The sequence below is a fragment of the Chiloscyllium punctatum genome, chromosome 10 (assembly GCF_047496795.1).
Source record: "Chiloscyllium punctatum isolate Juve2018m chromosome 10, sChiPun1.3, whole genome shotgun sequence".
Taxonomy (NCBI): Eukaryota; Metazoa; Chordata; class Chondrichthyes; order Orectolobiformes; family Hemiscylliidae; genus Chiloscyllium; species Chiloscyllium punctatum.
Window position 1 is genome coordinate 47,793,873 of NC_092748.1, and position 27,407 is coordinate 47,821,279.

At 37.6% G+C, this 27,407-nt stretch overlaps 1 protein-coding gene across 4 annotated transcripts in view; it reads left to right on the plus strand.

Moving 5' to 3' along the window:
- Positions 1-20,984, plus strand: part of nckap1 (NCK-associated protein 1) — a 209,606-nt gene extending 188,622 nt beyond the window's left edge. For all 4 annotated transcript variants that reach the window (XM_072579056.1, XM_072579057.1, XM_072579058.1 and 1 more), the window contains 4 exons: positions 4,165-4,281; positions 7,985-8,094; positions 18,820-18,909; positions 20,020-20,984. In XM_072579056.1, the coding sequence (XP_072435157.1) occupies positions 4,165-4,281; positions 7,985-8,094; positions 18,820-18,909; positions 20,020-20,136 (434 nt within the window). In that variant the 3' untranslated portion in view covers positions 20,137-20,984. The remainder of the gene's footprint in view (positions 1-4,164; positions 4,282-7,984; positions 8,095-18,819; positions 18,910-20,019) is intronic.
- Positions 20,985-27,407: the final 6,423 nt, after the last annotated feature.

The window sequence follows — 27,407 nt, forward strand, 5'->3', positions numbered from 1 at the left end:
GGGTCAATAAGACTTCAATTTGTCCGACTTCAATTTGTCCAACTTCATACATGTGAGAAACAAAAGTACCACATTTCATTATAATATTTCCTTTTGGAGACTAGTGAATCATTGTGTTGAGCCAGACATTTTCTTTTCAAATTTGTTTCTGTCATATAAAGTTACCTTTTTGGCCATTATGTTCACATTGACCGTCTACAGCGACCATTCTGTTAGTTCCATTCCCTGACGCCCTCACTGTAACTCTGCAATTTATTTCCCTTTCAGGTGTTTATCCAAATCCTTTTTGAAAGTCACTACTGAGTCAGTCCAGATCCTATCCACTTACTTTGTTTTTCAAAAGAAAATCTTCTTGTTCATGTTGATTCTTTGTCAATCACCGTACACCTGCTTCTTCTGATTTTCAACCTTGCTGCCAATGGAACCCCTCATGGTTTTGAACACCTCACCACGTCTCCCCTTAACGTTGTCTTGTCTAGAGAGAGAAAGCACATCTTCTCCAATCTGTCTGCATAATTAAAATCTTTCATAGCTAGAAACATTGTCCTCAATTCTCTCTCTCTCCACTGTAGAGCATTGACATGTTCAAATGCTGTGGTGCCCACATTTGGTTGCATCACCCCACTTGAGTATAAGAAATAGGAGCAGGACAAAACTCCAACCTGCTCTACTGTTCATTACAAAATGGCTAATCTTTGGCCTTATTTCCATTTCCTAATCTCTCCTATCCTTGACTTTCCTGAGACATTAAAAATCTGTCTATCTCAGTTTGAATATCTTTATTAAAAAATATCCACGATCCCTTGTGGTAGAGAATTCCAAGATTCATAGCATTTCTTTGTCTCAGACTTATGAGACTATACTCAACTCTGAGAAAGTGAGGACTGCAGATGCTGGAGATCACAGTCAGAAAGTGTGGTGCTGGACAAGCAGCAGGTCAGGTGGCATCTGAGGAGCAGGAGAGTTGATGTTTCGAACATAAGCTTTTCATCAGGAATGTGAAGTGTGGCCCCAAGGGGACTGAGAGATGAATAGTAGAGGGTCGGGGTGGGGGCGGGCAAGTAGCTGGGACTGCAATAGATAGATGAAGGTGGAGGGGTGATGGTGATAGGTTATGATGGTGATGGTGGAGGTGGAGCAGTTAGGTGGGAAGGAAGATGGACAGGTAGGACAGTTCAAGAAGGCCAGGCCAAATTGGAGGGTTGAATCTGGGATAAGATAGGGGAGGGGACATTAAGAAACTGGTGAAATCGACATTGATCCCATGCAGTTACATCCCCCCACCCCCATAACGTTTCTGATGAAGTGTATGCTCGAAACGTCTACTGTCCTGCTCCTTGGATGCTGCTTGACTGGCTGTGCTTTTCCAGCGCCATACATTTTGACTTAATAGACTATACCCCTGTTTCCAGCTGTCCCTCCTCTTCCCTCCCAAAGCTGAAGCTAGGTGGAATATGACAGTCAGTCAGTTTCATTCAATTTTTTTCCTGCCAATCTGTATCAGTTGAAAATTGACTCAAGGGAATTGAAACTGTAAGTAAAATTAGCACTTTCCATCACCTTCAATGCAAAATGTCTATGAATGTGTATCATATTTTCTTTATTCCCTCAGAATTTACTCAAATGTATACTGTATATTTTAAAAATTGAACTAAAATCTATAGAAGTGCACCATTTGCTGGTACAGTGGAAAGACATACTGCTAATGAGATGTAGGAGCAGCATTAGACCATTCAGCCAAACAAGTATGCCATTATTCAATTGTGGATATGTTTCTCAATCCCATTCCCCTGCCTTATCCCTACCTTGATCTCCTTACTAATCAAGAACCTATCTGTCTTTGTCTTCAATACACTCAATGACTTGGGCTTCACAGCCCTCTGTGGTAATGAGTTCCACAGATTAACCAGCCTGCAGCAGAAGAAATTCCTCCTCATCTTAGCAGTAAAGGAGTGGCTGGTTCAATTCCAGCCTTGGGTGACTGTCTGTGTGAAATTTGCACCTTCTGCCAGTGTCTGTGTGGGTTTCCTCTGGGTGTTCCGGTTTCCTCCCACAATCCAAAAAGGTGTGCAGTTTAGGTGAATTGGCCATGCTAAATTGTCCATATTGTTCAGGGATGTGCAGGTTAGATGCATTAGTCAGGGGTAAATATAGAATATTTGGATAGGTGGGTCTGGGTGGGTTACTCTTCGGAGGACTGATGTGGACTTGTTGGACTGAAGGGCCTGTTTCCATTCTGTCAGGATTCTGAGGCTCTGCTTTCAGGTCCTACTTCACTTTCTACTGGTGGAAGCATCTTCTCCACATCCATTCTTTCCAGGCCTCTCAGTATTCTGTAAGTTTCAATCAGATTCCCCCTCATCCTTCTAAACTCCATTGTGTACAGTCACAGAGCCTGTCTGTGACAGTCACTGTTGCTCACCTGACAACCCTGCATCCCCAGGATCGTTCTTGTAAACCTCTTCTGGGCCACCTCCAAGGTCAGCACCTCTTCCATTAGATACAGGGCTCAAAATTGCTCACAGTATTCTAAATGCAGTCTGACCAGATCCTTATGCAATCTCAGCAGTATATTTCTGCTCTAGTATTGTAGGCCTCTTGAAGTGAGTGCTCACATTGCATTTGCCTTCCTAATTGCCAGCTGAACTTTAAGAGAATCCTGAACCAGGATTCCCAAGTCCATGTGATTCAAATTTCTGAAACCTTTCCCTGTTTAGAAAATAATCTTTGTCTCTTCTTCCTACCAAAGTACATGACCTCACACTTTCCTACGTTGTATTCCATCTGACACTTATTTGACCATACCTTTAGCTTCTCTAAGTCCTTCTACAGTCTTTCTGCTTCTTCAACATTACCTGCCACTCCACTTATTTTTGTATTATCTGCAAATTTGTTAATTTAAATCACGTTTTAAGTCAGCCCAGGCTATTGAGATTAAAACTTTCTCTTTTTACTGCCCAAAACTTGACAGAAATATGGCAGTCTAAGCTCTTAAAATGAAGTGAGTGAAATAGAGTACTGAATGAAGTATTGTGAAAGTAGAGTTGAGGCATTCTGTTTGGGTTTGTTCTAATGATGATGTGAAATCATAAATCCATTTACAAACACAGATAAAATTCTAGCTCTTTTTTTCTTGGCAGTACAGGAGTTGACTGTGCAATTGTTCTGGAAGTTGTTGATTCATAACTGCTGCATGGAAAAAAATATAATTCTATTCTGATGCTCTTCATCTTGATTAGTATTCTGGTTTCTGTCTTTTAGACAAGCTGGAAATTTTATCTGGGTATCAGTACAGCTATAAATATTTACTTATGACCTCTGTAAGTTAGACTTAATTAAATTTTAAACAAACCTGTAACTTCCTGTAACCAGGACAGTGGGTGCATTTAATAAATAAGCAGTGAAGAAATTTTCCATTTGTGGGTCTGTGATTATTGACCTTTCCATAGCTGTCCCTGCAAAAAAGCTCAATGGTAGTGAAAAATTCAACGTAGTAAAATAATGTACTATTGCTAACACAAGTTGCCAGTGGAATTCCATCCTTTAGGGACTGCTTTCCCAAATATTTACCTCTTAAAATTTGGAGAAGAAGTTGTAATTCTTAATGGAACTCAAGTCATATACAAAGAAACATACAGGCTGGGCTTGGATTGCTAAAGTATCTCTGAAGACCTTCACAAATTTTACATCAGTATTTACACATTTAGTCTTAGTTTTCCTTCGTTTTCCTTCTACTTCCAGGACTTTTTTCCCATCAATATTCTATTATCTCACTAGTCAGCTGGACTGTGCTGACTGTGTACTCTGCTTCAATGTTCAGGTGAAATGTCTTAAATTCACATGATGTGTTTGCTGAAAGATGTGCATTTATAATAATAATGTTGGAAAGTGCTTAGTGAGTTTGGCAGCATCTTTGGAGAGCAATGCAAATAATATTTCGGCTTAATGACCTTTCATCAGAACTGCTGCACATTGCAGCACATAACTTACTCTTTTTGATGCATTTCAGTAGTGCTCATGTTGTGTAAATATCCTGACAAGTGTATTTGGAATTTTTAATGGAACAGTTTAGAAAGGAGTGAAAAGCACATGAATTTGAGTAATTGTTTTTTGCTTGTTACAAACTTTCTTATTTTAATTAATATTTCTTTCAATTCTTGACAGAGAACATTAGTCCAGAGGAGGAATATAAAATTGCCTGCCTCCTCATGGTGTTTGTTGCTGTGTCGCTTCCAACTCTAGCCAGTAATGTTATGTCTCAGTACAGTCCTGCTATTGAAGGTAAATACTGATCCTCCAATATGATATGTTGAGGGCAAAGTGATGAATGCAAAGATTTTAATTTTATTTTTTTTTTTAATAATATGATTATTGTGTATCTGCAGTTATTGTATAAATCATCTATCAGAAATAGATTTGGTGATCACAGTTGTAAAGATGAACTCTTCAAGTTTAGGTTCATGTTGCTTTACACAACCATGAGATCAGATTTTCAACACTTCAGGGTTGAAGGCAAACAGCGGAAGCAGTTGAAAGTATAGCCTTACCCAAATCTGAAACTGTTGAGCTTGGAACCAGACATGAACTCATTCTTCCCATTAACTATGATGTTCTTTTCATTGTCAAGCAAAAGCAGATTGAGTAGGACCAGGAACTGGTCCACAGGATGTCTTGTCTCACCCAAGTTGTCCACACAAATATTTGCAAACTAATGTCTCATGTTACTTTGAATATTATTGAACTGGTGAAAGGGAGTTGTTCAAAATGGTGAAGATGGTTTGTGGGTTACTCTCTCAGAAACTGCAAAGATTTAGATTGCAGCATTCAGAGCTTGTGTGTATGTGAGAGCAAGAAGGAATTTTCTTTTTTCAAAAGTTGTTGACATTTTTCTTCGACCCTGCTAATGGTTCAAATTTGTACTTCACGGAAAGTAAGAATCTCCGACCATGATTCTAGTTTTATTCAGGACAATTGCTCATCTTAATGTGGGCTAATGGAAAAATCCTCAAGAACATCAATACACACTCAAAGTTGTATCACTTAGTCAAAAATTGAGTACTGGGATACCAAGTGCAAAACATCAATGCGTAGAAATGTAGGTTAAATTTAAGTGACAGAGTAAATTGTCTGCATTGGATACCATGTAGTTTTAATTCGCAACATGATTTCTATAAATTCATACTGTTTTGCCGTTTATGCTGTAAATGTTTAAAATAAAAATAGTAGAAATATTTCCTAATAAAAATTTTAAAATGTCATGTGTTCAGTGATTATTCTTAACTCCACTGTAACTTATTAAAGGCTCTATTTTATCATGCTCCAAGCTTTATTAATATACTGAGCCTACTATACTGGGATTTCCAAAGTCCAAGTCTTCAGTTTTATCAATATACAAACTAGTCAGCACCTACTAGGATAGTAAACTCAGTCATAGAAAGATGTCAAGTGAATAGGACTGCCCTTCTAAACCTATATAATTGAGCTTTTACCAACTCGGTGAATTGAGTGAGCCTTACATATACAGTATATCAGAAGGAAAACCGAACTAGTGTTAAATATTTTAGGTTAATTTCTTCTGGCACTCTTGATATTTTCTTGCTCGATTCATTTCTTCCAATGTTTTCCTGCTACCATCACATTAAGAAGGTAAGTTATTCACTTCATAAAATTGTATGTTGTTGTTTTACCTCACCACACATGACGCACAGAATTGTGCTGGTAAATGACTGCTGACAGCTTTTATTATGTCAGTATGTCTCCCCATAGAATCAGGTCACATCCAGGTCTGGAATTAATTGGGCTGTCTATTTGTAATAGTACCAATAACTCACCAGCACCTGTGTAGAGAGAAGCCAAGTTAACGTTTCAAAATCAAGATGGCTCTCCTTCAGAGCTCTCTCTCTCTCCACAGATGCTGCCAGACCTGACAAGTTTCACCAACACTTTCTTATTTTTCTTTCTTCAGATTTCCAACATCTGTAGTAACTTTACTTTTGTTAGCAATATCTCGTTGCTGCCCAAGTTGAAGAACATGGTTCATTTTATCCAGACTAGTTCTCAAAAGGTGTTTGAGCAGCTATTAAGGGGATGACTTTATGCTACTTTGGTTCATGAAGGGAAAGTTTCTTCAAATTCATGATTGACTCTAATTTATGGTACCAGCAAAGTAGCCTTACATTTTCAGAAAGCACAGTTAAGGCATAGCCTCAATATGTTAGAAATACCTTCTTCAGTTCCTGTCATAGAAGGCATTTGCCCTTCTCTTCCCAAGGACAATTTGCTATCTGTACTAAACAGTCCTTGAGGCTGTCATAAATAATGGGGGAGTCCAGTAAAGCGTGAAAAATTGTATATATCTTTTAGTGCATAAATATACTTGATTTCCTGCAATTACTTCGCTATCAAATGGTTAACAAGACAATACTGACATGTGAAGTGTTATTTTAATGCAGTACACAAAGAAGCATGGTTTGGAGGTAGGACATAGGAACAGGAGTAGGCTATTGAGACTGTTGAGCCTATTCCTCTTTCAGATCCCCTTGTGATGAAGCCAACATATCATTTGCCTTCCTTTTGATTGTTTCACTTGCATGATAGCTTTTAATGTCCATGAACAAGGATGCTGATGTACCTTTACAGACTAACATGTCCCAACCTCTCTCCATTTAAGAAGCAATTTGTCTTCTATGTCTGTACCAAAGTGTATAACTTCACATTTATTCACATTATGGTTCATCTGCTATGTTCTTGTACCTTCACTTCGCCTGTCCAAAGCCTCTTGAGATCTTCCTGCATCATGTTCACAACATGCATTCCTACCTAGTTTCATGTAATCAGCAAATTTGAAAATCTTATAATGGGTGCAGGTCGTTCTGCAATAATGCACCTTTCACCAGGAATTGGCTATAACACAATTGACAAATAGCAGACATTTAGAAAATGCAAACTTTTACTGAATAGGTATAGCGATTTTCTATTTGTGATCTTCTACAGTCTGATTTTCTATAGTGCAGAGGAACATACTGTCGTATTACAGCAGAACAACCTGTACCTACATTTAAATCATTTACTCTGATTGTGAGCAGTTGTGACCTTTCTATTCATCTTTGCATCTGAAGCAGTTCTCTATTTAGGTCATGAGCTAGTATGATAAAGGTGTGCCATTCATGTGAGCAGAAGGCAGTAGATCTGCCCAAAATCCAGTATCAATGCAGAATTGCAAATATTTTCAGCGGGATGAATTTCAGCACACTAAGGGATAACACACAATGAACTGAGTGAAGCCATCCTCAAGAAATGGAGTTTCTTTATATACCACATGAAAGTATGCAATCCAGAGCAATAATTATTACGCTGTGTCTTTATGTAGTATGCTTCCTAAAGTTTGATCATTTAGTTGCGTGAGATGATGTTGATTTTATTTGCAGTGCATAGGAAAGTATTGTTCTCTCACTTTTTGTCGAAGGTTGACTGACTTATTTAAATTTACATTGATCAAAATCCTGACAAGATGAATGGTGACATGTAAAGATCCTGAGTAATGAGAATCTCAACCAGGGCCATTTTGTGCTGTACAGCTGCTTTTCCATAAAACAAGCAATTAATTTGTTAAGAATCCTGTAAATTTTGCAAGTGGTGCAGAGGGCATAAAGTACCATTAAAATGACCATTTTAAGAAACTCGAAACGGGGGAATTAAGACTGAGGAGAAGGTCAGAATCATCTGTTTCCAGTGTGATCTCGCTGTATTTAAGCTTACCAGTATATATTTTTTTCTGCTTGGAGGTCAAAATATCATTTATTTAGTGTGGTTTAACAGGGTTTTGAAATTACAGTTGTTATCATGTCAACATTACAGTGTCATATCAAATTTGGGGCAACTAAAATGATTAACAGGAGTGGATGCTATGTACCTTGCAGGACATATTACTTAACCTGTTATGCTGGTTGTTGCTTTAAAAGAACTTTTCTTTTTAATTATGCAGGCCATTGCAACAATATTCATTGTTTGGCCAAAGCTATAAACCAAATTGCTGCTGCCTTGTTCACCATTCATAAAGGAAGTATTGAAGACCGTCTTAAAGAATTCCTTGCCGTAAGTAAAATTCTGGTTGTTGTTTGTTTAAATCTAGATGACAGCTTCAATTCAGTAGTACATGATACTTCAAAACTGAAAGGCAAGTAACAAGATCAAGTGAATCAAAATGTACAGTGAAGTTCCAATGCCCACTTTCCAGTTATTAATGCCACCTCCGCTCCTGTCTGGCATAAGTCAAACCTGCAGCCAAAGAAAAGTTAAATTCCATTTTCTATCTGTACTGTATTTGTCGTCATATCAGTTTTTCAGCTATTGCTGTATTGGTTTGAAATCAAGATGTAGGGGTGATGATCTTTTGTTATTATCCAGTTTTCAAGTAGATTCTCTCTATTAGAACAGTGGTGCCAATTTTAGAAGCCTATATATTTTGTTTTATTTGGTATCAACATCCTTAACCCTTTGTTAGCTCCTGTTAATAATTTTCTTTGTGATACAAATGAAAAAAAGGTGCATAACAGTAATTGGGAAATAATGAACTAGTAACTTGCCTCTATATAGGTACATATTTTCAAAGTTTACCACATAGCAGTTCAGAGCTGAAAATGTGTTGCTGGAAAAGTGCAGCAGGTCAGGCAGCATCCAAGGAACAGGAGAATTGACGTTTCGGGCATAAGCCCTTCTTCAGGTGTGACTGTTTTAAGTCAAAAAGCTCCAATTCACTGAGTTTTCTTATAAACCCAGAGTTCTATAATATGTTAATTTTACAGTCAGGTTTTTAAAAAATGTTTCTATTGTTGGAGTGCTTGACCATAGTCCAAAAATTGTAAGGTACTGCCTTTTGAAGCAGTGCATACTGTACAGCTACAGAAATGTAATCCCATAGTGTGGGAGGTTAGAGCCAGTGAATGATGAAGCGAGATGAAGCTTTTATTTATAAACGAAGATAAATTATTGGAAATTGTCTCTTCATTTTTTTTGCAATCCATTTCTAGCATTTTTAGAATGTCCCTTTATGTATGACAGCCAGAGATCATGATTTATGCTGTTATTGCATTTTACTGATTTTCTTTTCCTATATTGAAAAATATAGTTGAATGAAAAAGGCTATAATTCAGCCTGCTAAGTAAGGAAAAAAAATACATAAACAAATTAGTAATTAGGTGATCCAGCTTTACTTTGTGGATGTTTCACTGAAGCTGAGTTGGCAGGATCCGTGTCATTGGGCCTATGAGCTAGGAGTCACCAATGTGTAGACTCGTGAAATGGTAGCAGAGCATCAGCTGCAGCGATGGGGAGGGCCTGGAACATGGACTTTTATGGCGACAGCAGGTTGTTGACTACAGTAGTGTCGGTGCCTGGAGTGGGGGCTCCTGGCTGTGGTAAGCCCAGAGTGGAGACCTTGCAAAAGTCCCGGAGCTGTGTTAGGGATCCTGGCCAATGAAGGTGAACCCTACTTAAGTTCGTTCTTTTTATTCTTTTGTACCTCAAATTGGAGCAGGATTGTGACAACAGAACACTTTTCACTCTATCCCCCTAGATCTGTGATAATAAGTCATTCATTCATACAAGTTTGCAAATTCTATCAATTAGACCAGAAAAGTAAAGATATCACTTGGGTATTTAATATACTTGCGCTATAAATTATTGAACAGCTTTCGTACATATCACACTGCAGTAATAACCCGTAAAGCTATGATATTTTTTGTATGTCCAAAACTGTATTTAAATATTAGATTAGGTGGTCGGGTCTTAGATTTGTAGTCTCACTCATGGTTGTCGAGCTCGTAATGTTGACAAACAATTTTCCTGACCCCCATCTCCTGGAAGTCAGTTTGTAATTTTGCATTCCACTTGCATATAAGTCTCTATTAGGTGTGCTTGAAATAGTTTCCCAAAGTAATATGCTTTTTGTAACATCACAACTGACTCCTGTCTTTTCTGAAACAGTACGTGTGAAAGCAAGAAAGCTCGATAGTTGACAGTGGCAGCAGTCTAACTCCTCAAATGTGTTGCCAGCCATGTTACATGTTAAGGCCTTCTATTACATATGCCAATATTGTAGATAGGTTACACTATTAGCTCAGTTAAATAATGGTTAATTGAAGTAGCTATGTGGGGCATCCTTCTTTCTCTTTGAGAGGCTTATGTACCTTTGCTTATATTTGCTTTGAAATGGAAATTTTTAAAACATTGTATTCCTAAAATATTTCTTGGAATTTACATTATTATTTTACAAAACATTATTTTGTTATACTATTTTAATTTTATCTCTAGTCTTGCTGGACACCTAATGCCCTGAGGTCATGATATGTTAGATTCATATGACAAACCAGTAATTGTCATGCTGAAATAATTCCTGTAAGAAAAATAGTAATGAGCGTGAAGATTGTCCTTCATAGTAAGTGTTACATGAGATATAAGTAGGATGCATACGGGGGAACGGAAGGATATTTAATGTAGTCCAATTGAGATCTTACTAACTTGTGATTTTGCTGTTTGAGAATTGAGAGATTTTCTCCAGTCTACAGAGTGGATCAAGTCATTATAAACACAAAATTGCCAAGAAATGTTATGCTTGAATAAGAATTATGTTTAAATCAGGATTTCCATAAACTGCTGATAAAAATAGCCATTTTGCAAATATTTGAAAACTGTTAGTGCAGCCAATTTAACCATTCATTAAAAAACCACAAGGTAATGTTTTAAAATTTATGTACAGTGAATTCATTCAGTAATTCAGTCTAAACAACACTTTTTAACCTAAGTGATTAGATTCTAAATTGTGCTACTGTCTCTTCGTAAAATTTAGCAGTTCTTTGACTATATGTAGTGTGGTATTAAAAACCTGGTTAATAGTGGCATTTTATGCTTGGACCAAGATTTATTTTTAAATGTTATGGTTGGATCAGATTGTGTGTAATGGAGTGACTGTGAAGTAGTTTGGTATTTTGGAATTCTGTGTTGGATCAGGTATGTGTTTATCTAGAGTCAATGTATCCTTCTATTCTCCTTCTCGACATTCTCTTTGCCATTTACTTCTTCACGTTTCTATCTTATTAGTAGTAGGGATAAATATAATATTTAAATTGGCTAGCTATCTCATAAATGTATGATCAATTATTTTTAGTGTAATACAGAAAAAGGTACAAAAATTGCTTTAATTAGTGTTCTCACTGTATTCACGCCAATTGTATAGCTCCAAAGCCTATGGGAAAATGCAAAAGAATTCTTGCACTATTAAAATATCTCAATGTAGTTTCTTGAAAAACATTTTTCTTATTGAGCATGCCGAACAGGATGGCCAACAGAGATGTGCCATCTTGTTCAGCATACCCAATAAGAGAAATATGTTCAGAATGTTTTTTTCTAACTTGATTTTCTAATTTGCTAAAACTACCTCTTTATTCCAATTCAACTTTCTCAAAACCTCACAGGGAGTCTTTTGTTTGGCTAGTGCATTGTTGTCCATTGCTCTTTCTGTTACAGCACAGAGACAGGCTCTTCAGCCCAAACTGATCCATGCCAACCAAAATGTCCAACCATGCTAACCCCATTTCCCTGCACTTTAGCCCATAATCTTCTAAACTTTCCTATCCATGTATTTCTCCAAATGCCATTTAAATGGTGTTAATGTACCTGCCACTTCCACTGGCAGGACATTCCAAATGCATATCATCCTCCTTAACCTTAAACTAATGTATCCTAGTCCTCGATTCCCCAACCCTAGAAAAGAAAACGGAGTGCATTCACCCTGTCCATGTCTCTCATGATCTTTTATACTCCTATAAGATCCCGACCCTCAGTCTCCTACACTCTTAAAGAAGAAAGTCTTAGCTTGTCCAACCTCTCCCAGACCCTTGAGTCCTGGCAACATCCTTGTAAATTTGTTCTGCATTCTTTCTAGTTTAATAACATCCTTCCTGTAGCAAGGTAACCAAAACTGAACACAGTACTCCAAGTGTGACCTCACCAACACTGCATATATATAGAGCCAGAACAGATTTCATCAGTATTGTTTAACACCTTCATTCCTTATTTTGTGCATTAGTCACGTATACAAATATTAAGCAGTCTATAAGTGTTTTCCAATGTAATGTGTTTATTTCCATTCAAACTTTGCAAACCATATCATATAACACAGATTAGTCATTTCTTTTGAACCTTGTTTGTTTTGAATCTTTCACCTATTGTCTTTGATGTATTAAGATATTGAAGGTTGCTATCAGCATATTGTCAGCTGTCATCTTAACTGATCTTAAAATTAGTGCAGAGTTGTAGTCACCCAGATACTCCTGTTACCTCAGTTTTCTGTTGCTGCAGTATTTGCTTATTCAGGTGCTTCAAAAAGCAATGTGTTAGGATGTATGAATATAAGTATTTGTTTCTGCCTCTTCACTTTTCCAGTCCCATTGATTATTGGTCAGCCATTTTCTCGTCAGGCCAAAAGGGGATAGTGCAAGAACACTTATGGTTTGGGACATTTTGATGAATCATGTCTCTAATTAGTGATGACCTTCAATAATGAGGAGGGATGAGCATGTTTTCATCAATTATTGCTCACTGCCTGTCAAATTTGTTAGTTAATAATCATTGCATTGGCATTGCCTTCATTTCTAACAAGATAATTCTCTAAAACGTTTTCATTTTCTCCCCAACACTTTGTTTTAAAAGAAGCTGTATTTGAATAGACTATTACCAAGCAAAATATTGCTCCTGATGTTTCTTCAATGCATTCACTAATTTCTGCTTTTGATTATTCATTGATAAAATAATATAATAAATGAATGCAAACCAAAAGAACTAACGACCCTGTAAATCAGAAACAAAAACAAAAGTTGCTGAAAAAGCTTAGCAGGTCTGCATCATCTGTAAAGAGAAGTCCGAGTTAACGTTTTGGGTCCGGTGATGCTGGAGTCTATTATAAAGGATGAAATTATGACACATCTGGATAGTAGTAACAGGATAGGTCAGAGTCAGCATGGATTTATGAAGGGGAAATCCTGCTTGACTAATCTTCTGGAATTTTTTGATAGAGCCAAAGAGAGAGAAGAACAGTTGGACAGACAAAGGAGTCAATAACAATGTGGCTGGGAGGGTGAATACCTATTGTTAGCCACTAATAATCTCCATTGATAGCTATTCACCCTTTTAAAACAGTCAAAGAGAAAATCATTGCCAAAAAGCTAATTGCAGCTGTTTCATCACCAGTATCCTAATTGTGAATACACAAAAACAGCTTGTAGTGTAGAGCACTGAATTTTGCATGTAATATGTTGGAAGTATTAAATTAGACCATGAGACATAGGCTATTCAGTCCATCGAGTCTGCTCTGCCATTCGACCATGGCTGATAAGATTCTCAACCCCATTCTCTCACTTTCTTCCTGTAACACTTGATACTCAAGAACCTATCTATCTCAGTCTTAAATATACTCAATGACCTAGCCTCCACAACCTTCTATGGCAATAAATTCCATAGATTCACCACTCTCTGGCTGTACTGATCGCTACTGTTCTGTTAGAAAGGTGAAATTATATCATTTAAATTTCTTCGTTTGCATTCATAATGCTCCAGTTGGCTTGAAATCATTACCCGATTGCCTAAAGATTATTTTTTTGTTGTGCGCAAGACGTAGCAGTCACTGCCCAGGCCAACATCTCTGTTTGCCCTTGGACAACTATTTTCTTGAACTGCTGCAGTGTATTAGGAAGAAAGGTCCAAGATTTTTGACCCAAAGACAGTGAAGGAATGACACTATGTTTCCAAGTCTGGATACAGAGTTCTTGTGGCTTGGAGGAAAGCCTAGAGATGGTGGTAGTCCCATGTTCCTGATGCCCTAGTAATAGTTGATAGAGGCTGGAGGTTTAGAAGATGCTGCTTAAGGGACCTCAGTGGTATCTGTGTGAATCAACTATTGTGTGTTGGTGGTGGAGGGTGTAAAGGTTCAAAGTGTTGGTAAGTAAGGTGCTGCTTTGTCCTGAATGGTGTCAGATTTTTTGGAGTATTTTTATATCTGCACATGTCCAGGTGATGGAATCGGATCAGCTAAGACTTGTCCGAGTGTTCAGTCTCACTAATGCATTGCAATCATTTCTATAAAAATGGCAATACACTGACAATTCTGTAGTTATCCAGTGTCTCCCTTCCTCCCTCCCTTTTTAAATAAAACTGAGACAATTATAACTTTCTATGCAAAGGCACAAATCCCAAATCTAGAGAGCTGTGGAAAACAATGACTAATGATGTACAATTTCCACACTAATTTCTTAATTCCCTATGGATAGAAACCATTAATCCCTGGAATTTGAATACTCAGTTATTGCTGCCATTTTTACTTGGGCATTAAATCTTCAATGTTCTTCCACTTTGTAAACAGATGAGACATTCACGTATCAAGTTTACCATTTCCTTTTTGTTTATTATAAACTCACCTATCTTTAATGGGCTCTGATGTCCCTTATGTTTTTTTCTCTTAATATTCTTAAATTGTTTGTTAGTTTTGATGTCACTTTGAATTTTTTTTTCCCCTTTTTGCACTGATTAGTTTTTTTGCCTCTTGATAGCAATTTTAGTCTGTTGACTTTTCTGTTTGTGAGAGCCTATTCTTTAAATTTGTCTTTCACTCTTTTCTTCTTCATGATTGTTTAAATTATACAAATGGAGACTTTGGCTTTTTATGATATGTACTAGCTTTGTTTTTACGGGATGTTTCTTTTTCAATTTACTCCACAGTTTGCAGGTTTAGTCAGTAATAATTCCACATAGTTTACTGTGATCAAATCATTTCTCGACTCTTAAATTTACAAATGGGAAACATTAAAGAGCTTCTCTCTCCCGCTCCTGCTCCCTCTCCCACTTGTACTCCCTCTAATATAGGTTCATGAAAATACATAGTTTTTGTCAGTCTGGGCTATTCTTATTGACCATAAGACCATTCAGTGTACAAGCTGAAATAGGCCATCCGACCCATCAAGTTCACCCAACCATTGAATTAAATCATGGCTGATCTGATAATCTTCTCCTCTACTCTCTTACCTGACTGCCATTCCCCTTAATGGTTAGAAATCTGTCTATCTCAGCCTTGATTATGCTTGACAGTCCAGTCTTCAAAGCCTTCTGTGGTTAAGAAGTCCACAGATTTACCACCCTTGGTGGAAAAACATCCTCTTCATCTCTGTTTTGAATGGATGACTCTTTACTCTGAGCTTATGCCTCTGGCCACAATGAGAAGCGAATTCCCCATGTCTACCCTGTCAGGCCCCCTAAGAATTATGTATGTTTTAAATATTAGCGGATTGAGTGGTGGGCAGAACCTGGCATGTGCAGAAGTATGCTCTAGTTCTCTGCACATCCTGCATGCAATATATATAATTGCTGATGGGGGTGATGCTGACTTTGGAGGTAGGGAGGGAAAATGCAACAGCAGGTAAGGAGAACTGTACAATAGCTTTAACCTGGCTAGAGCAATTGTTTCTCTGAGAGACCTGATGGGAGAGTTGGGGCTGGCAAGAGCAGGATGGGGATAGCACTCAATGTTTGGGAAGAGTTGGTTGCAGTTTGCAAGAAAAGAATATAATGGCATTAGAGGGTTGGTTAAGCCATGAAAAGGATGGAACAACATGCAGTGGGGATGGCATGGTCGGGTTGAAATGACGAAATTGGTGAAGTGTGACAAATGATGGTGATAGTCATTTGATAAACCTAATATTGAAAGCCATTCTGTTACTAAAATTAAAAGTTCACTGGATTTCAATGGAAATGTTTGTGAAGCTATGTGATGAATTGAAAGGATATATCATAGTGGATCCTATGGTTGAAGAAGGTGGTAACTGTCCATAATGTCTTGAGTTTCTAAGCCGTTTAATTCCAACGGCTATGCCAACATGCCAACTTTGATAACTCAAGGAAGGAACAATTATGTTGTGACAAAATTTGAATACTGCATAAAGACCTTGTCCTTGGAAAGAAATTGATCATTTGGAGCTTCCTTCTTCAATGCGAGGAGCTTCAGTTGCAACAGACAAATTTTAAGGAAATGGTTAGTTTCAAAATAATTTTGAACTCGTGAGATGTAAACCTAGGGGAAAAAGTGGCCTAGTTGTCTTATCACTGGACTGTTAATCCAGAGGCTGAGGTAATGTTCTGGGGACCTGGGTTTGAATCCTGCCACGGCAGATGGTGGTATTTGAATTCAATAAATGTCTGGTTAGAAGAATCTAATGATCATAAATCAATTCATAGAAAAATCCATCTGGTTCACTAACATGCTTTAGGAAAGGAAACTGCCATCCTTACCTGGTCTGACCCACATGTGACTCCAAGATGGACCGTGTGTTGGCAGGTGGGACTAGATTGGGTTGGGATATCTGATCAACATGGACGAGTTGGAGTAAAAGGTCTGTTTCTGTGCTGTACATCTCTATGACCCACAGCAATGTGGTTGACTATTCTCTTAGGGATGGGCAATAACTGCTAGCCTAGCCAGCAACGCCCTCATCCCGTGAATGAATGAAAAAAAGAACTATCTTTTCAACTTGGACAGGAGGTGCAGTTCCCAATTACATTTCCTATGTTTTACAATTAAAACAAGTCACAAAGTCAGGCATTTGAAAAAAAAAAATTATTTCTAAGCCAGTTTTTACACATGGGCAATTTGACATGTCATTTCCCAGAGTGACACATTTTGATTGTGTTAGTATTTTGAGAAACAAAACCGAGCAATTCTGTAATAAAGAAACACTTCCAGAAAAGATGCACTCATTGGTCTGCAAAGATTTTCGATGACATACAGTCATAGAGATGAACAGCACAGAAACAGACCTTCAGTCCAACTTGTTCGCGCCAACCAAATATCCTAACCTAATCTAGTCCCATTTGCCAGCACTTAGCCGATATCCCTCCAAACCCTTCCTATTCATATACCCATCCAGATGCCTTTTAAATGCTGTAGTTGTACCAGCCTCCACCACTTCCTCTGGCAGCTCATTCCATACACGTACCACCCTCTGCGTGAAAAAGTTGCCCCTTAGGTCTCTTTTATATCCTTCCCCTCTCACCCTAAGCCTATGCCCTCTAGTCCTGGACTCCCCCACCCCAGGGAAAAGACTTCGTCTATTTATCCTATCCACGCCCCTCATGATTTTATAAACCTCTAAGAGGTTACCCCTCAGCCTTCGTTGCTCCATGGAAAACAGCCCTGGCCTATTCAGCCTCTCCCTATAGCTCAAATCCTCCAAACCTGGCAACATCCTTGTAAATATTTTCTGAACCCTTTCAAGTTTCACAATATCCTTCCAATAGGAAGGAGACCAGAATTGCATGCAATGTTCCAAAAGTGGCCTAACCAACATCCTGTACACCTGCAACATGATCTCCCAACTCCTATACACAATGATCTGACCAATAAAGGAAAACATACCATGTGCCGCCTTCAGTATCCTAGCTACCTGTGACTCTACGTTCAAGGGGCTATGACCTGCACTCCAACGTCGTCTTGTTCAGCAACGCTCCCTCGGACCTTAATGTTAAGTGTTTACGTCCTGCTAAGATTTGCTTTCCCAAAACTCAGCACCTCGCATTTAGCTAAATTAAATTCCATCTGTCACTCAGCCTATCTGATTAAGAGCACAGCAGTTCAGGCACCTGAACTGCTGTGCTCTTCCAGCACCACTAATCCAGTGTTTGATTTTCAGCATCTGCAGTCATTGTTTTTGCCTATCTGATTAAGATCCTGTTGTAATCTGAGGTAATCTCCTTCGCTGTCCACTACACCTGCAATTTTGGTGTCATCTGCAAACTTACTACCTGTACCTCTGATGTTCATGTCCAAATCATTTATATAAATGATGAAAAGTAGTGGACCCAGCACCGATCCTTGTGGCATTCCACTGGTCAGAGGCCTCCAGTCTGAAAAACAACCCTCCACGACCACCACGTCCCTCCACGAAAGTCTTCTACTTTCGAGCCAGTTCTCTGTCCAAATTGTTAGTTCTCCCTATATTCCATGAGATATAACCTTGCTAACCAATCTCCTCAGTTATACTCTGGTCACTGTTCACAAGTTGTCTCTCATTTTTGATCTTTAATCAGTAGACCCTATGTGGCCTTTTACGTTGTCTGTTCTGAAACACCAGTCTATAAAACAGATCCAATACTTACTAGAACTTAGGATTTTCTGCCTTTCCCAACTGTAAAGATGGAAGTCTTCCATTGCAATCACATGGTTCTTGTTGTTAACACCTTCCTAATGCCTATATTTGTAGATTAGCTCCCAATATATCACTGTTGTCAGGTGGTATTTGGACAACTGTCAGTGTTTTGCAATTATTTCTGTTCTTGTTCTTTAGCCAGAATGTTTCTACTACCTCAAATCCTAAAATTTTTGCTGTTCTGTCATTCATCAATATTGTCTCACTTTACCCTTTCCCATATTTCCTGAGCTTTCTCACAATTCAAGAGCCGAGAATACGTAGCCTTACACCATAGATAGTTGCCAGACCTCTTTAATGGTTGCTGCATCATAATCTTTAAACTAAATTTGTACTTCTGATTCCCTGTTTTATTTATTAGATGTTGTGTGTTTATGTACAGAACTTTTACTTGACTAAGTGGCCATTTTAACATAATTTATGATTTGTCTGGACATTTGCAAAACTTATTTTGGTTGTTTCTGATTCTTAAATGCATAAATTGATTATTGACATTATTTTGTTAAAATTACACTGTTCAAATAAGCACACTAGGTGTACTTCAGCTGATTTTTTTGTTTTGTTTCCTCTACAGCTTGCATCTTCAAGTTTGCTAAAAATAGGACAAGAGACTGACAAAACGACTACTAGAAACAGAGAATCTGTTTATCTTCTGCTTGATATGGTGAGTATCAAGGTATTGTGTTGATATGTTTTAAGCTTGTGTGCAATCATGTTAAAAGTGTAGAAATTTCATAAAATTATTGAAATTGAACATTGGCAAAAGATGTCCCCATTGGGCCTGTGCCTAATATTCAGCTAGAAGTTAGTGGAGTCATCTTGTTTTCAAAATATTTTTACAACCTGAATTTGTGGAGTCATTTGTAGCTCAGTCAAATTCCAATGACCTGGTGCTTCTGAGGTCCATTGGCAACATATGAACAATACTATGCTGGCCTGTCTCTTATTGTAAATACAGGCCTTCCTCAGGTTACGAACGCCTGACTTACGAACCGATATCCGTAAAGCCTATTATTTTAATAAAGTAGCGTTACACATGATGGTTTATACTAATGAACAGGCGGACTACTTTGCACAGCACTCAAAACACTACTGTAGTTACATTTATTATTACTGTATTATATTTAAAAATGTCTTAGGTAAAATATGTACTCTATATTAAGACAAACATTTAACTAATTGACACTAGATGTGAACTGTACTTAACTGCTCCAACTTGCATACAAATTCAACTTACAAACAGATTTAAAAATGGAACTCCTTCATAACCTGGGGATTTCCTGTAGTTACAGAATGCATCATTGATTGTAATTGTAAACCCGATCCAAATAGTACAGTATATCAGCTTTTTTTAACCAACAAGCTTTTTTCCTGATTTTAGATAGATTGTCATTAGCAAGTCGAATTGTATTACAATTATATTTAGATCCAACCAAATTTAGGTGCCTAGGCTAATTGCTTGCATTCGGCAGTCCTGTTTTATGTCATGAGACCATCTGCAAACAACCAGCTTGTCTGTGTTTGAAAAATTACCCACATTGTTTATTTTAACTTTGCACTTTACATGGCATGATCTTGTAAAGACAAAGTGTTTGTAATATTTTTGGTGGTTTTGCTGAGCTGCCAGCACGAGTTTTGTTGTGGCTTCTTGTGGTTAGTTTGTACTTCTGTATAAGCATAGCAACAGTCTGGCCTCCTTGGGTTATTTGAAAGACTGATTGAAATGTCACATTGTATATAATTATCGCTGACATATGTTGGGAATTTTCCTCAGATTGTACAAGAGTCTCCTTTCCTGACAATGGACTTGCTGGAATCTTGCTTTCCTTATGTCCTCCTGCGAAATGCTTACCATGCTGTCTACAAGCAAAGTGTCACATCATCTGCATAAATTGGTATTCACTGGAGGCAATTTAATTAAATGTTCTGCAGTGCTGGTTTACAAGCTAATAACTGTAGAATTGTTTCACTTTATAGTCATGAGATGGAATCATTTTTCATAAACATACATTGTAGAGCAGTGGTTTATATTATGTTATTGGTATGCTTGACGATTTGCTGAATAGTGGCAAAGCGGAATGATTTTACTTTAAAATAGCAGCTAATTTGTTTAAATTACACTACAATGTTGATTACATTTTTAAAAAAGCAGTTGTATACAAGAAACTGCTGATTTGAAGACATCTTCCTTAAAGTATTGAAATGCAGAGGAAAATTCATCTAGTTGTTATTTGAAGATGATGTTCTTGCTTCCTTCTGTGTGTAAATTATTTCAGATAAGGCAAGAAAACATTTGTTCTTGTCATTCTTCTTTGACGGTAAATGGGATAGTTGGGTTATTATTTGCATTTATGTGGATTTATTATGATAATTCTGGTTCCTTTAATTTTAAATAATTGCTATATTAGTTACTCTGGAATACATTATGTAATATCTACAAATTCTATAGGAATGCTGAAACCTCCAAAACAATTCTAGCAATCCACTGCGCATTACTCTATGAACAACAGAAGTGATGTTTGTATAAAGCATAGTATAATTTTTTTTATAAAACTAACTTCAGTGGAGAGCTTGTTGAAATTCACACTACCATTGTACCCTGTTGTATGGTATGACTGACTGTATGAATATTTATCACATATTGATAAAATGGCAGCCCTTAACCTCTTTTATATGTTTTACATTTTTCAAGTTTTAGTGTATCTTCCATAACAAACAATAAAACACCAGGTTACTTCACATTCACAACAAAGAATGTTTATTTTAAGTGTAATACCTCCTTGATTTTGACAGAATGGTGCATGTATGTAAATGCTTAGTTATTCAGTTGATCTAAAGTATAGATTACACATTCAGTCTGATACAAAACCAGTTGGACTATAGACTATTAGCGTTAAATGGGTAAAACTGAAGCACTGAATTCAAGAGGCTCTACTAGCTTTTATGTTTGGTTGTAGACATACGTACAATGACTTTGAAATTACTCAGAGAAACTTGCTACTCTCCTTTTTATTTTCAATCTAATTTATGTATCCCCTTCACATTAAAAGACGATAACCACCTTATCTCAGGAGTAGTCATGGCCAAAACATCTACTTTAGTAGAAATTGGTTTTCTGAGTACAGATTGTGTTCAAAATTATACCTGTTATATCCAGTTTTGTTTCCTCCTCAAAGTTCTGTTTAAACTCATTTAGCATATTGACATGTGTAAAAGTTTACTGTCAACCAGTGCAATAGGAAGCATTTAGAACATTTTTAAAAGTTGTAATTAAACATTTCTTAAGATATTTGAGTGATAATCCAGTGCAATTTTATTAATGATGCTGGAACTAACCTCAAAAATAAGCATTTTAATCAATGTCTAATATATCACCTGTGAGTTACTGAAAATGACCTAAAAAAAACTATACAAAACCATTTGCTTATTGTCATGGTCTGTAATTAGGTTTTAATTTTAAATGCATATTAGTGTCACCTCTATTACAGAAAAGTTTAATATTAAAAGGCTGCTTAGAAACATAGAAAATAGGTTCAGGAGTAAGCCATTCAGCCCTTCGAACCTGCAGCACCATTCAATATGATCGCGGCTGATCATACAATTTCAATATCCCACACCCACTTCCTCTCCATACCCCTTGATCTGTTTAGTCACAAGGGCTGTGTCTAGCTCCCTCTTGCATATATCTAACAACTGCCTCAACAGTTTTCTGTGGTCGAGAATTCCACAAGTTCACAATTCTGAGTGGAAAAAAATTCTTCCTCAGTCCTGAATGACCTACCCCTTTATTCTTAGACTGTGACCCCTAGTTCTGGATTTTTCCAATGTTGGGAATATTTATCCCACACCTCACCTTTTCCTAAACTGCCATCCTTCAGATAATCTGCCTTCCTATTTTTTCCCACCAAAATGAATAACCTCAATTATCCACATCATGTGTTTTCCCACTCAGCCAGCCTATCCAAGTTACCCTGCAACCTCTTAGCATTGTTCTTACAGCACACACTGCCATCCAGTTTAGTGTTGTCTGCAAATTTGGAGATATTACATTCACTTCCTTCATCCAAATTGTTAAATGTGTATTGTGAACAATAATGTATATTGCTTGAAGGTCCTCAAGTGAGATCCATTCATGGAAACTTATCATGGCTCTAAGTTTAATTTGAAGATGTGGTCAGTTTGTGGGGGAGGCCAGCTTCCAACAATGATTTCCAAACATTATTTGTGCTTAGAATTTCATGATATTGTGCACTGCTTTTGACCGTTTGGGAAATAAATCTCAAAAACAATTAGCCTGGATGAAACATCTGTCCTATGTTTATTTGATTCAGGAACAGTTTGTTTCTTACTGTTTCCACAATAATCATGCTGCCTGGTTCAGGGGCGTTTGGCTTCACTGCTAAGCAGTAGTCTTTTGCTCACTGTCTTTGAGCTGATCATGTGCTCAGTGCTAAGGAGTAATCATATTTACTGCTTCTGAAAAGCGGATTGTGTGCTGACCATATGCTGATTGGTTCAGAGGAGTGGGGGTCAGTTTCTGGTTCTGATCATATACTGACTGGTTTAGGGGCTGTAACTGAGTGTATGATTGTGAGCTGACTCATTAGAAAAGCCATCAAGGTAAGTGAGCATTTTTATCATGCTTCTTGTTGGAAAGGTGTTCAAAGCCAATGTTTTAAATGGATAATACATTTCTAATATCAGCTCAAACTTGCACAACTTTGTTTCTCACATCTAATTTTTCCATTGTTTCCAAGCGTATTCTGTTGGTCAGTGAGCCAGTCATTTCTTTTGTTAAATATTTATCTTGGCATATTCTGCACTGGTTGGGGAACATCAGGGATAAATACAAAATAATGCCATGTTTAATGAGCCTCACGTTAATGAAAGAAAACTAGCAAGGACATTGATTTAATGCTCTTAGCCATTTTATCTGCTGAGCTCAAACCGTACCCTTTCAAATTCTATGCACAGTCTATTCCTATTCTTTCATCAGTTACAGTCGATACAAGCAAAACCAGCATTCATTTCCCATCTCTAATTATCCTTAAAAAAATGATGGTGAGCCATCATCTTGAATCATCGTTGTCAGTATACTCTAGGTACACGTGGTCCTGTCGTGTAGGGAATTCCAGGATTTTGATCTGATCTAAGATAAAAGAATCTAAGGTAAGATCTTAGTTAAGATCTAAGATAAGTTTCCAAATCAGGATGATGCATGATGTGGAAGGCACTTACAGGCAGTGGCATTCTCATATGCCTTTGTTCCAGCTGGTACAAATTGCAGGGTTATAAACTGCTGCTGAAAAAGTTGCTGTGATGCACTTATAGATGGTGCAAACTGCAGCTATAGTGTGCTGGTGGTGATGAATGTGAATGGCACCCCATTCATCACTTTATACAATCAAGTGGGCTACTGTGTCCTGGGTGATGTTGAGCTTCTTGGTATTGGAGCTGCTGTCCTAAAGGCAACCTAAGTACTTTGAGAATGTGATTAATCATTCGATCTCTAGACCGATGCGGAGATATTAAAGCAAGGAAAATAAGCTAGCATCTTGCAAGAGAGTTAAAGCACAATGCTTTGGATTTTACTTTGGCCTTTACTGTTATCAATCCATACATTTGCCTGTAATGATGCATGTAACCAACAGTCCATATCAAAATCAAAGGTTTCAAAATCAAGTTGGCAATTAAACACATTGGCCACATTCAATTCATAAAATGTAACATCAATGCTTTCCACTATTTGACTCATGTTTTTAAGTCACTTGAGAAGAATATCTAAACATGGTTTCCATCATTCAGAACAAGATTAGGAAAGACTCAAATGAAAGAGAAAGGACAACCATTTCTGGACAGAAGTTGCTGCTTTCATGAATCTAGCCACTCCCAGTTAAGTCACCCATAACATTGTTCAGGATATATTGCCCTCAACAGTGACAATTACAACACAATCCAAAGGCAAAACAACCAGTATTTCAAGGAGGGAATTATAGTTAATCAATCAGTTCAAATGTGTTGAGACACATCTCTGGAGCAGGTGCAAAATATTAATTGTTCAATCAATTTCACTAAAAAAACTGGTCATTAATATTTTGCTATTTTTCATAGTTTGCTATGTGACACTTACAGCTGCATTTTCCTCATTATAAGAGTAACTGCACTTTAAAAGTACTTAATTACCTGCAACACATTTTAGCATGTCCTGAGATGGTGATAGACCTAACCAGATAGATAGACCTGAAGTTTCAATCCTACTTTCAGAGCACTTGCCCGCATTAGTAATTTAAATACAGAGCAACATTATCGATGTATATCACTATGAGGATAGATACAAAGAAGCTACCAGAATTTGCACTAATAGTAGAGCACCTTGTAAAAAGTGACTGAACTCAACTTCAGAATGAATGAATTTAACATACAACACATTGTGATTATTTCTGGATTTGACTTTCTAACTGGTAATAACTTTTGATCAGATATCCAACTCAATTTCAATTTGGATTCTGTTCTTTGAAATCTTGTCTTCTAAAGTCTTCACCACATGATTTTGACGGCTATTTCTTCACAGCACTGAAGAGTGTGTAATATTATTGATGGTGTGAGCTTTCAGACGAGATGTTAAACTATGATTTTGTTTATCAACTGATGCTGTTCAAGGATGAGCAGGTGATCTGGTAACCTGGCCAGTACCTATCCATTTAACCAGCTTAACCAAAAGCAGATCACATGGGTGTTAATGTCATTACCATTTGGTCATGTGTGAATTGGCTGATTTTTGTTTCCCTATATTACAAAATTGATTATAATTCAACAGTATTTCATTACTGTGATGGATGAGGATGTGAATGTTTCAGGGTACATCAGTGCAAGTTTTTTCCATTAATACTTCATGTTTCAACATGGTTAAGTAGGAAATTATCTAGGAAATGTTATTTGAAGCAAGCACCAGTCTACTTTGCATACCATATTGGAATTGAGGAATAAATGCTTAGCAATGCAACACTTTCAGCCACAGGCATGACGAGCCAGTTGTGTGGATAGATAACATCACTGTGGTAGGTACACAAACAAGTAAGGAAAGACTTCCAGAAGCCTTGATGCAAAAATACATATTGATGTTGGCAGCTCAGTGTATAGCCGATAGAATATTGGCCAATGAAAAGATCTTCCAGTTTCCATGGTGTTGACCGAACAGTGGATTTTTTCATGCAGACTTTCCCTTAATGAAAACAGTTAAGGCTGTTATGCTACAAGATATAGCACTCTATTGGCCTTGTGTTTGTGCACCACAAGAGACACCACTCAACGTTCCATTTCGCTTGACCTGTCGTAGCCTGTGAGAACCATCTCTTCATTAGATGGTTATCGAAAGTTGTGCAATAACAGCAGAACAAAATTTCATTGGAATTTCAGGTTTGCAATAAAACATTGACGTGAGATTTTCCCTTTTTACAAAGTTCTGGTTTCCTGCTAGCATGTTGTTATTTAGTTATTAACCTTGAAATCCATGTTCTTCTGAAGGGCACTTCAGCCAATATTCATTTTTGTAAACTATTAATCCATGAGCACCCCAAAAATCTTTAATGATAAATTACTAAAGATAGCCCCATGATGTTGTGAAGCACCAGAACTATTGCTCAGATTCCGAAAAAAAACCTCACACATTGTATGTATTACTCCAGATTGTTCTCTTATACTTAATGGCCTATTTTATGTCAACATTGGTGGTAGACCCTGTTGGCCATGGGTGATGCAAGGAAATCCAACAAGAGAAAAATAAATGTCAGTAGGAGTTTCCATGTATACTGACTTTGATGCTAGGAAGGCAATGTGGTGTATAGGATAATGATGTTGACATTTTACAGTCCAGGCTGTGAAGCAAGCAGCTCTTGCACAGATTATGAAACCATAGAACATGACTGAAATTAAAGTGAATCTTTACAGCTTGTGTGACATGGTGGCCAAGATATTTAGTTGCAACAGTTGGTCAAGATGTGCTTTCTACGTGATTTCTGCTAACACCTATTTTTAACCAGTTCTGTATTCGTCTGTTTAGTGTGATTTGCCCTTGAAGCACCTCACATCACACACAAGTAGAGGCTGCTACTAGAGCCAGAAAGAAAAGTATATGGTGGTAGCTACTTTTCACTTGCAATTTGAATAAGAAGGAAGACAAAACAAGTATTTTGGTGAAATCAGCCTTTTGATTTAAGTAACTCCCTCAAACCTTCATGTTCCTTTCTGCCTCCCCCACCCTGTCATGATGGCGTGAAGGTAATCCATCACCAGATTAATAATGCAAAACCTTGGGCGAGTGTTCCGAGTGCCATGGGTTTGAATCCTACCACGGCAGATGGGGAATGTAGAGTTCAACAAAAATCAAGAATTAAAAATACTAGCCTAATGGCAATCATTTAAGTATAAATGAAAAACTGAATGAACTGCGTATGCTGGAAATCGGAAACAAAAACAGAAGTTGCTGGACAAGATCAGCAGATCTGGCAGCATCTGTGGGGGAAAAAAGAGGGTCACTAGACCCAAAGCATTAACTCTGATATTGGTTCACAGATGCTGCCAGACCTGCTGATCTTGTTCAGCAATTTGTTTTTGTTTCTGATTTCCAGCATATGCAGTTCATTCAGTTTTTCATTTATACTTAAATGGTTGCCATTAGGCTAGTATTTTTAATTCTTGATTTTTGTTGAACTCTACATTCCCCATCTGCCGTGGTAGGATTCAAACCCATGGCACTCGGAACACTCGCCCAAGGTTTTGCATTATTAATCTGGTGATGGATTACCTTCACGCCATCATGACAGGGTGGGGGAGGCAGAAAGGAACATGAAGGTTTGAGGGAGTTACATATGCAATACCTCTTTCCCTCCCATTCTGTAATCACCACCGACATGTACATGTTGAGTTACCCTCTTTCACAATTACTCTCCCTTGTGCATCCCAGCCTGCTGCCTCCAATCCCCACAATTGACTTCCTGAGCATTCCCACCACAGCAATGGTGTGTGATAACCTCCTTAACTTTGTGAACAGGCCCCCTAACTAAATTCTGTGTAGTTCCCTGATTGACTTATTACAAATTCCTAAGCTGCTTGCCCTGGACCTGCAGGAGTGACAGTGGCCCACTCCCTGACTCCAATGTTATA